This window comes from Hyperoodon ampullatus, assembly GCF_949752795.1.
Source record: "Hyperoodon ampullatus genome assembly, chromosome: 3".
Lineage (NCBI taxonomy): Eukaryota > Metazoa > Chordata > Mammalia > Artiodactyla > Ziphiidae > Hyperoodon > Hyperoodon ampullatus.
In genome coordinates this window covers 36,911,080-36,926,134 of record NC_136916.1, presented here as the reverse complement: position 1 = coordinate 36,926,134, position 15,055 = coordinate 36,911,080, and the positions used below count along the sequence as shown (strand labels likewise).

At 40.5% G+C, this 15,055-nt stretch overlaps 1 protein-coding gene across 1 annotated transcript in view; it reads right to left on the bottom strand.

Annotated features, from left to right (window-relative positions):
- The window catches only part of IQGAP1 (IQ motif containing GTPase activating protein 1), a gene marked incomplete at its 3' end in the record, with an annotated part of 100,156 nt that overhangs the window by 36,142 nt on the left and 48,959 nt on the right, over positions 1–15,055 (bottom strand). Inside the window, exons 8-15 of the mRNA XM_079701085.1 lie at positions 14,715–14,893; positions 13,894–13,978; positions 9,405–9,568; positions 8,500–8,584; positions 7,520–7,683; positions 7,142–7,302; positions 5,436–5,560; positions 3,306–3,469 (exon numbers count right to left, since the gene is read on the bottom strand). Of these exons, the coding sequence (XP_079557211.1) occupies positions 3,306–3,469; positions 5,436–5,560; positions 7,142–7,302; positions 7,520–7,683; positions 8,500–8,584; positions 9,405–9,568; positions 13,894–13,978; positions 14,715–14,893 (1,127 nt within the window). The remainder of the gene's footprint in view (positions 1–3,305; positions 3,470–5,435; positions 5,561–7,141; positions 7,303–7,519; positions 7,684–8,499; positions 8,585–9,404; positions 9,569–13,893; positions 13,979–14,714; positions 14,894–15,055) is intronic.

The following is a 15,055-nucleotide window of genomic DNA, read 5'->3' as shown; positions in this document are numbered from 1 at the left end:
GAACCAGATTAAATTATGGAGTTGAAAAATACAATAACTGAAATGAAAAAGTCACTAGAGGGATTCAGCAGATTTGAGTAAAGAGAAGATATATGCATCATGGAATTCCCTAAAGGCAAAGAGAAAGAGGCAGTTTTTACTTGAAGAAAATCTGAACAGACCTATAACAAATATAGAGATAGAATCAGTAATCCAAACATATCCCACAAAAACAAAACCAAAAATTCAGGCCCATATGGCTTCACTGGTGAATTCTATCAAATGTTTAAAGAACTAATATCAATCCTCTACAAATTCTTCTAAAACATAAAAGAGGAAGGAACACTTCCCAATTCATTCATTCTATGATACCAAAACCAGACAGAAAGATATTTCAAGAAAAACAGATCAAATTTAAATTAAGATCTTTCGTTTGCTAAATTTGGAACTCAGATGATTATTTTTAAAACTACTCCCAAGAGGAACTTAAAAGCTGAGCTGAGGCTTAAAAAAAAGACAATTACACCTAAAGTATAGTCTACCCATCTGAGCACGGCAGTGTTAAGCACATTTTCCTCTAACTCTCCCCTTCCTCTGCCTTTGATGAACTCTGAAAATTTATTCCACAGCAAAAGGAAATGCTTCAAACTCTAGTCACATCCTCTAATAAAAGTTTAACTCCTATGACCCGAACAAAAGGAGCAGTAAGGCCCCTCACATGAGTGAGAGCTGGTACAAATTATATCCTCAATCTACTTTCCTTTTTTAGACATGGACTCAGACCTAGCTTATTCTTTCAAAGCCCATTCCTCTGTCAGTTGGATCGGATATAAGACTCCTTTTGGACTAATAAGGCAGCAAAAAATAACACTACCACCACTGGCCTAAACAGAATCATTGCAGCCAGGCCCCAGGTTAGAGATTCTGAATTAGCAGAAATAGAATTAAAGCTTAGGAATCTGTATTTTTTTTTTTTTTTTTAATTTGTTTATTTATTTATTTATGGCTGTGTTGGCTCTTCATTTCTGTGCAAGGGCTTTCTCTAGTTGCGGCAAGCAGGGGCCACTCCTCATCGCGTTGCGTGGGCCTCTCACTGTCGCGGCCTCTCTTTTTGCAGAGCACAGGCTCCAGATGCGCAGGCTCAGTAATTGTGGCTCACGGGGCTAGTTGCTCCGCGGCATGTGGGATCTTCCCAGACCAGGACTCGAACCCGTGTCCCCTGCATTGGCAGGCAGACTCTCAACCACTGCGCCACCAGGGAAGCCCAGGAATCTGTATTTTTAAAATGACTTTTCCAGCGTTCTAGTCATCAGTCAAGTTTGGGAAGCTCTGATCCAGTAAACTGATATCAAAGACCTCTATTTACAGCTTCCCTACAGCCAACCGCTTCTCGCTGAGTAAGTAAAATCAGTTAATGCCTTTGTCTAGATTTCCTCACTACAAAATGGGGGTTGTGATTCAACCTTCACCACAGGATCAACTGACATGCAGAGCAATGACCCTCTTAAAAGGAACCTGGTACTTGATACACTTATATGTTTAGGACACAGTTATGTCAACTACTCTCATGACAATGGAATCAAAGGAATCTATCAACATTATATTATCCACAGCTCCTCCCCCACAACCCAAACTTCTAGAGCCCACAAGGCTGTCGGTGTACAATAGCTCCCTTAACACAAAAGCCCTGATCTGTTTTACTACTTTTGGCTTCCCAGAAGGAATCTGACCCCCTGAATTAAGAATTTCTTTTAGGGCTTCCCTGGTGGCGCAGTGGTTGAGAGTCCGCCTGCCGATGCAGGGGACACAGGTTCGTGCCCAGGTCTGGGAAGATCCCACATGCCGCGGAGCGGCTGGGCCAGTGAGCCATGGCCACTGAGCCTGCGCGTCCGGAGCCTGTGCTCCGCAACGGGAGAGGCCACAACGGTGAGAGGCCCGCGTACCGCCAAAAAGAATTTCTTTTAGCTCTTCTGCTTGCTGCAAGAACCTCACCATAGGGATCTTCTAAGTCAGAAAAGAAAGCTGTGGTCCTCCTTATCCAATTGTTGTTAGTTAGGAAGAACTTAAAAGGAGATGAATCACAATTCCGAAAAACAGATGGTCATTATGCTTTCATCACAGAACAAATATCTGTGGGCCTACTAAACACATGGCAACTTCCTATTCAGCAGGAGGACTAAAAAAGGAGTAAATCTCGTCCATTTCCTCAACAAACTAGCTGAGAGGCAAGACAAACTTTTTAAAAGATGGGTTTGTATTACAATTACTTTGGAGAACAGATTCATAGCAGCATTATCCCCAATAGCCACAAAGTGGAAACATGACCATCGACTCATGAATAGATAAATAAAATGTGGTACAGCCATACAATGGAATATTATTCAACAATAAAAATAAAATACTAATACATACTACAGCTTGGATAAACCAAGCTAAGAGAAAGAAGCCAGTCACAAAGGACCACACATTGTATGATTCCATTCATACAAAATGTCCAGAATAGACAAATCCATAGACAGAAAGTAGACTGATGGTTACCTAGGACTGGAGAGATTGAGAGAAATGAGGAGTGACTACCTACAGGTATCAGGTTTCTTTTGGGGGTGATGAAAATGTTCTAAAATTGATTGTGGTGATGGTTGCACAATTCTGTGAATAGATGAAAAACCACTGAATTGTACACTTCAAAACAGTGAGCTGTATGGTATGTGAATTATATCTCAATAAAGCCATTATTTAAATTTTAAAAAAAGAAACTTTATGGCATTACCTACTAAAGCTTAACATATGTATTCCCTATGACCCACAAATTCCACTTCCAAATGTATACCTAATAGAAATGCATACATATATTTACCAAAAGACATGTGCTAGAATAAATCAGGATAGTGGTTACCACTGTGCTGGGGGGCGGGGAGTGGGGAGGTGAATAAGGATGTAAGGGGATATAAGGGGGTTTCTGTTAATGCTTTTTATAATCCAAGCACCAATTACATAGGTATGCTCATTTCTGAACATTTATACAACCGTATACTTAAATAATTGACACATTTTTCTGGATCTTGTATTTCAATAGAGAATTTCTTTAAAGAGACATAAGAGATGTGTCTATAACTATAACAACAAAGGACAACAAAAAAACCAAATGTGTAAAATAGCATAAGCTTCTGGAGGGCAGAGTCTATGACTTACATCGTGTGTCCCTCCAGTGCTCTGAATCTAAGGGTGCCCAGGAAATAGTCATTGAGAGAACACCCCTACCTCTATCTCCGTTCTAGGAGGGATGAAGTTCTCGGAACAAAAAGGAACAATTTAGTGCCACTCACCTGGGCTTTCTCTCTCTTTGCTCTGATCAGTGTGTCTTGGTAATGTTGGGCCACTTCTGCAAGGACCCCCTCGAGTTTAGCTGCAGGAATCTGCAGGGCCTGCAGAGTCTTTTGGGCATCACCTTCATCCAGGGCTTCATTAATTAAACCAATGGCTAAAATCCCTAAATATGAATGGACAAAAGGTTATTTTTTAGATTAAGAAATTATATAAATAAAACAGTCTTTAAACATGGTAAGTGACCATAAATCCTCTATCCAAGAGTTACCATGATTCAAACTACAATTTGTCATCCATAATATTAAGCAGCATTTAAATCTTTTTCCTTTAAATTTAGTGGTTTTTTTCATCTAAGTAAACTTATATCCATATTCCTATTGAAATCTCAAGTCCTTTTGTTTTATTTTTACTTGCTCTAACTTGAGAGTGATGAGGATTTTGATGAAACTGGCTTTATAAAGGATAGCTTTCAAGTATACTCCAATGTGTGATCAAAACCATTCTTGATTCACAAAAAGTCAAGAGTTCAAGGGATCTTAAAAGTCACCTAGTGGGACTTTCCTGGTGGCGCAGTGGTTAAGAATCCGCCTGCCAATGCAGGGGACACAGGTTCAAACCCTGGTCCAGGAAGATCCCACATGCCGCAGAGCAATTAAGCCCCTGCGCCACAACTACTGAGCCCGTGCGCCACAAATACTGAAGCCCATGCCCCTAGAGCCCACGCTCTGCAATAAGAGAAGCCACTGCAGTGAGAAGCCCACGCACCACAACGAAGAGTAGGCCCCGCTTGCTGCAACTAGAGAAAGCCCGCACACAGCAACGAAGACCTAACACAGCCAAAAAAAGAAATAAATTTTTTTTAAAAGTCACCTAGTTCAACATTTTTATAGGAAAAAAAAGATGAGCCTTAGGAATCTCCTCTCCAACACAACACAGCAAACAAGTAAGAGACGGAGAATCAAAGCTCAGGGCCTCCTACTCCAAGGCAAGGCTCTTCCCACTAAATCACTGAATATTTCTCATAGGAAACACTAATTAAAACTAGAAATAGTCACTCCTCAGGTATCTCAGCCAGCTGGACTACTTTTGTAAAGACTCTGTTGTATAATAAAAAATTTGGCTGGTCTTTGTCCCTGGTTTCTGGAAAGGAGGCTCTAAACCCTTGGAATTTCCCAAGTGATAGGAGTATCTTCATTATCCATAGTGGACCCCTAGGACCACACCTGAGTTTATGCCAACCAGGTGACTGCTGGTGGGCCCCTAGAAACTTTTGGGATAGGGGCTGGTCACGCTGGAAAGACCAACCATGTGATTAGAAGATTGGGGCTTTGAGCCATGTGATCTCAGAATATCAGCCCAGCTATTCCAGGGAGGAGAAGCAGACTGGAAATTGAATTCAATTACTTGGCCAATAGCTGGCCATAATTCAATCCATTATTTGTATGGAATGAAGCCCCACTAAAAACTCTGGATATCCAAAGCTCAGGTGAGCTCCCCTGGTTGTGATACTCATCAGTGGGCTGGGAGGGCAACACACCCTGATGATACAGAGGCTTTGAATTTGGGACCCTACCAGACATTGCCCTCCTGGTCTCTTCTTTTGACTCATCCTGATTTGTATTCTTTACAATAAAACTATAACCATAAGTATAGTGCTTTCCTGAGTTCTGTGAGTCATTCTAGCCAATTATTTAACCTGAGGGGATAGAGGGGACCCCTGAATATATAGCCAGTTTTTCAGAAGTGTGGTGACCTGGGAACTCCAGAGATTAAGGCTGGTGTCTGAAGTGAGAGGAGTCTTGGGGAGGACTGTGCCCTCAATCTGTGCAATATGACCTAACTCCAGGTAGTCAGTGTCAGAACCACTTCTTATAATAGCATTTAAAAATAACAGATCATGTTCAATTCACCTCCTGAAAATTTTAGTTCTTATTACATACTTATCTAATTATAGCAGTTGCCTGGTATTTCGAAAACAATATACAACTGTAGCTTTTTGAGATAGATAGATTTTTTTTTTTTTCCAATTTCCAAAAATCCTCCCAGGAGTAGTGTTTAGAACCAGCTCATGGAATCACATTATCTGTAACTGTGACATTATCTGGGGGGACGGGAAGTAGATTACTCACTCTCATGTTCCTCCTGCACCACAAGATTCACGTGGTCCACACAAGCTTGGATGTCATTCCACGTAATAAATTCATTATTCTCTGCATGTGCTTGAGTTTTCAGTTTCATCAGCTCATCAAGATACCTGTCCCATTCCCCCAACAAAAGAGACAATGAAGTGCAACATAAGGGACCTTCAGGATTATTTTGGTTGACAGGAATGAGAAGACATGGGGGCAAAGGATCCAAGGAACAGAGATAGCTAAGGAACCCCAACAGCTTGATGTATTCTAGAGGTCAGCTTTGGGACCGAGAAGTTACCTTGAGCAAAGTGTAAAAATGCAAGGATATCACTTATTCTTAACGGCCTATTTATATTACATATTCTAAATTCTAAGTAAGACCAACTCTGGAATCAGAGGCAGCAGCTCAAGCAATCCCTCTAAAGACAAGGAAACAAGGCCATACACCAGCTAACAAGCACAGAAGGAATGACAGATCAACAAATCACCATTCAGCAACTCTTACTGAAAGTATATGGATTTAGGCAAGGATTATCAATTGGGGTTAAAAATATTAGATGAATGGTTAATGGGGAACTGGACATGATGCTGCAAAAGGTACAAAAAAAGATTATATTCTGGGGCTTCCCTGGTGGTGCAGTTGTTGAGAATCTGCCTGCCAATGCAGGAGTCATGGGTTCGAGCCCTGGTCCGGGAAGATCCCACATGCCGTGGAGCAACTAAGCCTGTGTGCCACAACTACTGAGCCTGCGCTCTAGAGCCTGTGAGCCACAGCTACTGAAGCCCGCAGGCCTAGAGCCCACGCTCTGCAACAAGAGAAACCACCTCAAAGAGAAGCCTGTGCACTGCAACGAAGAGTAGCCCCCTCTTGCCACAAATAGAGAAAAGCCCACGAGCAGCAACGAAGACCCGAGGCAGCCAAAAAAAAAAAAAAAAAAGTTACATTAAAAAAATATATATTATGTTCTGGTGATAAGGGAGGAAAATAAATATGCAATGGAGGGATGAGATGACTCCCTAATCCAAGGATCAATCTTAGTATCTCTAATGGTGGGGACAAGCAGATTTTATATGCCTCTTGATATGAGAAAATATGAAACACACGTCACCAAAAATATTTAATTGAATCTTGACAAGTCTTTAGACCTAATTTACAATTTACAGGAATAAACCAAATATTAGGAAGCAACCAGAACTGAAGACGGGACATCTTATAGGACAACTGGCCCCATCTCTTTAATAAGTCAGTGTCATAAAGAAAGGGACAAAGCTAGATTAAAAGATACCAAAGGGACACAATAATCAGATGTTAACATGTGGTCCTGGATTGGATCCTGGTTTGAACAAACCAGCTGAAAAAACAAACAGTTTTGGAACAAGAAGTACGAAAATGGACTAGGTTTAGAAAGTATTAAAGAAGTACTGTTGATTTTTCAGGGTATAAGAGTGTTATTTTGGCTATATAATATCCTCATTGTTTTAAATAAGCATACTTATAAATTTAGGAGTGGAATGTTATGATATCTGTAATTTACTACAAAACCTTCAGCATAGTAAAGAATAAAATGTATCGAAATAGAAAAAAAAAAAAAAGACCATCACACTGAAGTCACAAGGCCTGTAGAGAAAATAAGAGTGTTGGCACACGAAAGACAGAGGTGACAGCTACCTAATGGATTCAACCCAGCATTCTGGGCACCCACCTCTGGCAGTTTTCGTCTTCAATATTGGTAAGGCCTGTAACTGAACTGCTCAACTGTTTCCACACTGTATTCATGTCTCCGGATTCCAGCGCCCTGTTGATTAGGGCCACCGATGACAACATCTCCACTGCAACAGACAGCTCAGGATGGGTGAGGCTATGCTGTACAGAAAGTGAGGGGGGAAAGAGTAAGGAAAGACATTCTGGAATACAAAGGGAGGTCAGAAGTTTAATAAAACCATAACGAGTCTAAGTTTCCAGTAAAACAAAACAAACAAACAAAAACCCTCTACCTAACTACACCAAGAAGTGGATATTAAATTTTAAATTCACGTCCACTCTGTTTTGCTCACAAACAGCACAGGTTCAGTTAACTCACCTCAGGACTCTGTTGCTGCAGGGTAGCCAGTTCCTTCTGATAAAGATCGGCAGCAAATGGAAACACCTGGGGCAGCTGGGCTTCAGGATTCATTAGCTCCATAACAGTCTTCTCGGCAACACCCTTCTGGATTGCAGCATTGATCGCTGCCACTGCTGCCAGTCCTGGGTAGAAAACAAGGAGGTCACAAAGGCAGCTGGCTTTGAGAGGCCCGAGGGGAAGCAGATGCCAATTTTCACAGAAGAAAGTTATATTCTGTGGATAAGCTATTAGCCATGACGTTTGAAGTAGAACTTTCATCTTTAGAAAACAGCCTCCTTTGTATGAGGGTGAATTGCATGGTATGTGAACTGTATCTCAATAAATCTGTCTTTAAAAAGCAGCCTCCTCTTCTCCTCACCCCTTTTTTCTTTCCACTCCAAATCATCCTGCCTGCCACCACTATGCTCTACCTAAAACATCCTTCTCCTACAGGGGAGAGCCTGGCAAAGTACTAGCTTATTAAGCTGCCATTCAAAGCTTTCCACAATCTTCCCAAGGCTTTATCTTACACAACTCAGCCTAAAACATCTACAAAAATTTTGTTCTAGCCACTGTTCCTTAATACATCTTTCACCTTCTGTCCCTCTGCTCACACTTCCTCTTCCCCTGTTGCCCATATTAGGAACACCGTTCTCTCCCGTCTCTCACCATCCAAATCTTGCCAATCAATCCCTAGTCCTGTCTCCTCCAGATGCTTCCCTAACCAACCACGTAAGCACGAGCTTACTAGCCAAAGTGAGCCTACGTTGACTCCGGTTCTACTTTTAAAACTGGAGGAACCCTTCTGCCACCAAAGGTACCTGGTAGTTGACTGCAGCTAGTAGCCTTGGGGTGGGGTGAGGAGTGACAGAATCTAACCTCAGGTCCCTCAACGACACAAAGCCACTTTCCTCCCCTACTCAGGATCTCAGTGGACACGCAGCTGAGAGGACTCTTACTTCTCTGATACTGCTGGGCAGCAGTGTTTGCGGCATCCACTCCAGACTGTAGCTCCTCCTTCTGCAGGGCCTCAGCCTGACCACCCTGAGAAAAGCAAAGAACACTTAGGTAAAGATAACTCCTGCCTAGGCCTCCGGGCCTTGTAGTTCTCATATCTCAACAGCAGTCACTAGGGACAGAGAGCCACAGGCATAAGAGACAGCTTCAGGCTACACACAGCCAAAGTGGCAGCCTGAGCGAGAGCCGAATGCCCTTGTCAAATCTCGGGTAGAGTGACTCTCCTGATATAAGCACATTAAAAAGAAATATTTTGTAAAGAGCATCAAAATGTTCTGAGATAAAATGTTTGTAGAATCATTAGCACATTAATGCTGCTTTCTCTGGCCAATGCTGAGGATTTGTAAAATGTATACTTGTCCTTATTTAGAAAAAGAAAAAAAAAAAGAAATTCCCTCATATTTGTTCTAAAAAAAGAAAATCATAAAGTACAATCCCACACAGTCCACTCTTACTGCACATTAAGTACTTTCCCAGTGTTGGCCAGAGGAAACTCATCAGGTATGGTTTTTTAAAAGTGGAAATTCCTGAAGTAAGAATATAAAATTTCAGGTTCTCCCCAATGGCTTTTAGTTGGGGATTTAAGGGACTTCAAGTGAAGGGGTGGTCAGATTCACCTACCGGGATGGGCAATGTTTATTTTAAAAGAGGATTTACAACTCTAAAAGCAAAAGAGAACTGAAGACAATGTGTACTTTACCTGAGGATATTAAACAGCCTAATTCATCTGCAGGAGAAAAAGTTATATTAGGGGGAAAAAAAGGCCCCATATATACCTTGACACAACAGCATGGGATTCAAAAGGATGTATATAAACTCTTGCAGGTGCAACTCAGGGTACTTTTACCTCTCTCTTCTGCTGTCTATCACTGAGGAGCTGCTTGAGGTACCAGTCACTATTCTGCTGCTGCAGTCCTCGAAGGCCCAGCGCTGGTGACTGCAGAATCTTGAACAAGGCCAGTGCAGATCCCTGCTCCAAAGCCAGGTCTATATTCGTTAACGCAGCAAACACTGAGGAGGAAAAAAGGCAAACACTTAAGAAAAAACTATGTTAACATTATAGCCTAGAATATTTTTTCCTTCCTAAAAACCAATCCCAGTTCCAGATCAGGGAAATATAATTAGATGGCTTTTATTCTGGAGTATCACAGAAGCATTAGACTTTGGGGTTGGAAGAGAACCTTAAAGTCATCACGTCCAGGGGTTCCCAGGTTGTTCAGATTTAACAGATTCCTGGACCACACCCCAGGCTTACTTAAAAGCTTCTAGATGCAGAGAGCTTGGCACCAATATGGGCAGCAATATAAGAGGCACCAATAACACATGCCTAAATTCCCTCCCAAGTCATTATCCAGACTAAACTACGATACAGGAGAAGGTATCCCGCACAGCAATTTACTACACCTCTGGACAATTCTGTTTAAAAAAATTGCTAAAGCTCCCACCCTAGAGTTGATACTTGAATACATCCAACCCCCTTCCCTGTGACTGTCTACTCCTGACTAAAGAACTTTAGTTCCTCCAACCATTTCTTATACAGCATCATTCTGAATCCCTTCATTATCCTGGTGTCTCCTGAATGTACTCCGCCTAAAGCAGTGCCTAGACATCAAGGCTGGTCTGACTGCATGGAGTGGAAGGGGCTCTCTACACCACCTCAATATTCTCTACTTCTAGTCACAGAACCTGACGTCACACAAGGGCTTTATTATCCGACAGTAAAAATGCAGATTTTCCTTCATCTGGAAATGATAACAAAGATACCCTCCTCATAAGATTAAATGAAATCATATAACTGAAAGTACTTTTACATTGTAAAATAAATAAGGTATTATTAAGTTGAAAGTCAAAATATCGTATTTTCTGATTTCAGAAATGACAGCCACTGGAAAATCATAATTATTGTATTATTTTCAGCTTTCCTATTTTAGAAGAGAATATAGAGTCCTCCCTCCCATGTCCCACCCAGGAATGACCATCTGATTTTACCACCAAAGTAGTAAAAAAAAAAGTCAATAATAAAATACTAAAAATCAAAATATTGGGGGCATAGCAGTACTTATCAATTTTAACTGTTTTCATTAGTAAAGAAACAAAAAGAAAATTAATGTAAGCTCTTATAAAGAAACAAAACAGTGCAAGAGAAAACAAAGTCTCAAACTAGAACTAAAAAATAACACCAAGAGGTGAAAGGATGAAAAGGTTAGATTCCTAAGAGACAGTTTCCTTCTTCCCAACATTCCCCTGCAATTCAGCTTGCTGATCACCACACGGAGGAGGTGAGCAGCTCCTTGAATCATGGCTGCAGGTCTATGTGGCCATTAGCCAACTAAACAAGCATTTTTCAACAACACAGACCATGCACCTGCTGCAAACACAGCCATGAACAAAGCAGACAGGTTATCTCCATCCTCAGGGAGCTTTTGTAGTAGTGGGGGACAGAAAACAAAACAATATAGGTAACAACCAGGTTTCCTCTACGTATGCAATGCAGAATCTCAGACTATCCATCTGCAAAGGCATCTAGTCAATTATGCTTTTACTAGAAATGTAAACTTACTACTTAAATATGTAAATATTTAAATGAACATTTACTAATACTATAAAGTTTACAACATTATTTAAACACTTTCTCTCACTATGCTTTAATTACCTAACTCTAATTTTCCTTATCCTACTTAACAAAAAATAAAAACTTTTTCTCATTTTTAACTATCTGGCCTGCAGCTTTCTTCTGGGGCAGCGTGAATGGCTTCTCAAGCCCTAGGGAAAGAATCTTATCTATTATTACATTAAGATGATTCCTGGGACCTAAAGTCCCTCTATCTTCCTACCATACAACTTTCCCTTGTCTCAGACTTTCTCTACTATTAGGAAAAGCTTGTCCCCCTAAGGGGAATTCTGCCTTATCCTCACCTTCTTACCTACCCTAAGAATCCCAGTGAAGGTTCAGATACAAACCTCAAGGAAAAGTCATCATTCTTTTCTTTATTCTATGACTGTACTTCACACACCTTTGGTTGCCTTGAAATTACTCACTGTATTGTTCTAACCAAGTTGCCCTGAAATGATACATTTGACTATTTACCTTCCTCACTATACTGAAAGCTGTTTGAGGGAATTTTTACTATTTTGCTCCTCTGACCACGTGAGAACAATATGCATGGAACACTTTAGAAATATATACATATGTTTCTCTCCTTATAAGTTTATAACGGACTCTAATATAATTAGCCAGGTAGAGCTATAAGGCTATAAAATCCCAGACAACATGGTAGAGAAAAAATCCCTTAGTAAATAAGAGTATTTTACATGGTGTATGCAGCAGGAAATGTGCTGGACTTTCTTCTCACACAGAGAACTAACTACAAGGGCATTCTGGTTTATACTTGCTGACGTAAGTAGTATTCATACAGATACAGCACAACAAATCACCCATACGTGAATGGAACTATTACTCTGTTCAGAAAGCTATTATCCTAAATGAGCCAGAATGGAACAGAATACAAAGACTCCTGGTCAGGATTTAGAACTCCCTATCATACGGAGTTGGTAAAATCTTATAAATTCTCTCCAGTTATTCAGAGTATTAGTTCAAGTGAGAAATTAGGATCTCCAAAGGAACAAAGAGGACACTGATTACTATTACCATTATTATTATCTTGATCAAGATAAGATCAAGTCTGGTTGAATCAAGCAAGGTTTTTTAGTTCTTTTGGTGAGTCTAACCCTATGCTAGGAATTATGAGGATTTGAAAAGAAGCAGAACTCAGAAGTAAACTCTACTTTAAGTTTATAAATATGTCAGAAACAAAAAGCAAGCAATTAAGACAATATATAATTAAAAACAATTTTGTGTGGTTTAGCATATAAATGCTGTAGGAGATTTGAAAGGCAAGTATATTGTGAGCTAGGATGGGCACTGAGGTGAGAACTGAGCAGAATCTTGAATGATGGGTATAATTTGGATTAAGTAAGAGATGAGGCATGAGGGCATTACAATGGCGAGATTACATGATTAACAAAAAGTGATAATAATATTGTTTACTGAGTGCTTACTAAATACCAGGCAATTTACAAACATCATCTCATCATTCGTATAATGATTCTATGCCACACGTACCCAATTCCCACAGCTATTAATACAAGGGCAAGAGATCAAATCCCAGTTCTGAACAACTCCAGAGCCATTTTTCATGAGTCATGAAATAAACACAATGAATATGGGAGACAATTAGGCACATGAGTTTCTATAGAGAGTTATATGCATAAAATACTACATAAAGAACTCCACCAGGCTAGGGATCTGCCTTTTGTCTGGCAAGTAATAAGGAACTAATGCAGGTTCTTTTGAAGAAGAGTAACAAAATGAAAATGACACTTTTAAGAAATTAGTTTTTCAAAAGTGTGTAACATACACAAAAATCAATATGAACAGTACAGTCTCATTTTTGTTTAAATATATGTTTTGAAGGATATGTTAAAAATATCAAGAGTGGTTATCCTAGGTGATGGGGTCTAATTTTTTGTTTCTTGTTTATTTCTGGATAACTTGTATTACTCTTTAAAGGAAAAACAAAACTATATAGGAAAATAGGGACTTCCCTGGTGGTGCAGTGATTAAGAATCTGCCTGCCAATGCAGGGGACACGGGTTCGATCCCTGGTCCGGGAAGATCCCACATGCTGCGGAGCAACTAAGCCTGTGCACCACAACTACTGAGCCTGCGCTCCAGAGCCTGCGAGCCACAACTAGTGAGCCCGCACGCCACAACTACTGAAGCCCGCGCACTCTAGGGCCTGCATGCCACAACTACTAAGCCCGTGTGCTGCAACTACTGAAGCCCATACGCCTAGAGCCCATGCTCTGCAATAAGAGAAGCCACCGCAATGAGAAGCCCATGCACTGCAACAAAGAGTAGCCCTACTCACTGCAACTATAGAAAGTCCATGCGCAGCAACGAAGACCCAACGCAGCCAAAAATAAATTGTTTTTTTTAATTTAAAAATAAATAAATAAAAACAGGAAAATGAAATCCCTATTCAGATTTAAGTGTCTAACACAGGGTGAAAGAGTGAAACTGTAGCCAAAAAATCCAGTCTGTAAGTTACAATAGATGAGTAGACGGAGGAGTGGGGGCCTGTCTGAGGACAATGGTAGCCCAAAGAGAAGATGTATGAACACAAAAGACAGTAAATCAGCAACAGTTCCTAAGCAAACCCATGAATATCTGAAATAAACAAACTTAAACCATGCCATAGGTCCAAGAAAAGATCAACAGCTGCCACATTATTTTGTAACATTCTTTTAGGTGCCTGATGTGGGGACATACTTACTGTTGACTTTATTTATATTGCCTTGAATTTCAGCTTGAGTGAGCAGCTCCTCATAAACGTCCCTTTCTCTCTCAGAGCTTTCTGTCTGAAGATGAGTAAGAAAGTGTAACTAAATTAGCTCAGGTCTCTAAGAAGACCACAGAAATATATTTGTGCTCCTCCCCCACCATTACAGAACCAACAGCAAGTAAGGGTGTGGCTTAAAATCCTTAATAAAGAACAGCAGAATGCTACACAACTGTAACTAAACACAAAACTAAACATAACTAAACATAAAAAGCAGATCCACTTGTAAATAACAAGCCCAGGGGTTCTTCCAGAGTCAGGCAAGAGAAGGAAGCACTGGTGAACCCTGCCCTGCTCACTTGTGAGTCTGCACCCTTGCCTCAGACCTGAGCAGAACAGGTACATCCAGGGACTAGATCACAGGACCTGTCACTGGTTTGCACAAAACTCAAGAAGGAAGTAGAAGTCAAAATAGAATCTAATACCAAAAGACTACATACTGGGTAACTCCATTTCATTTATATAGAATTCTAAAAAAATAAACTAAAGTGATCGAAAACAGACTGGTAGTTGCTGGGGTCAGGGGCGGGGAGTATGAGGAGGTACAGACTGACTGCGAAGGGGAGACGTGGGAACTTTTGGAGTGGTTACACATCCATATACATTTGTCAAAACCCATCAAACTGTACACTTTAAACAGTTGAATTTTATTATATGTAAATTAATACCTCGATAAAACTGATTTTTAAAATGGAGTCATATCAAACAGTGAAAGAATATAAATCAGTTAGAAAGAACAAATGTTCCATTTTTACCCTGTTTTTAGCATTTGTCATTTTGTCCTGCTTGGCCTGGTAAAGTACATCCTGGTAAGTGGAAGCCAAGGGCTCTTCAAGGTTCACAAGCATGGCATTGGGATTTTTCAAAGCTGCAAACGTGTCAGCTGGAATTCTATGGTCAATAGCTTCATTAATGGCAATAACGGCAGCATGTACTAAAAAGAAAAAAATTCAAAACACAGAACACTGAGGTTATAAAAAGTAAAGGATATACGTTACACATTCAAACACTGCAACCCCCTATCACAGAAAGAGGCTCCTTTTCATAGATGGAGGGGTTAGAGGACTCCCCAGATCTTTAAGCCCAGTCTTTTTCC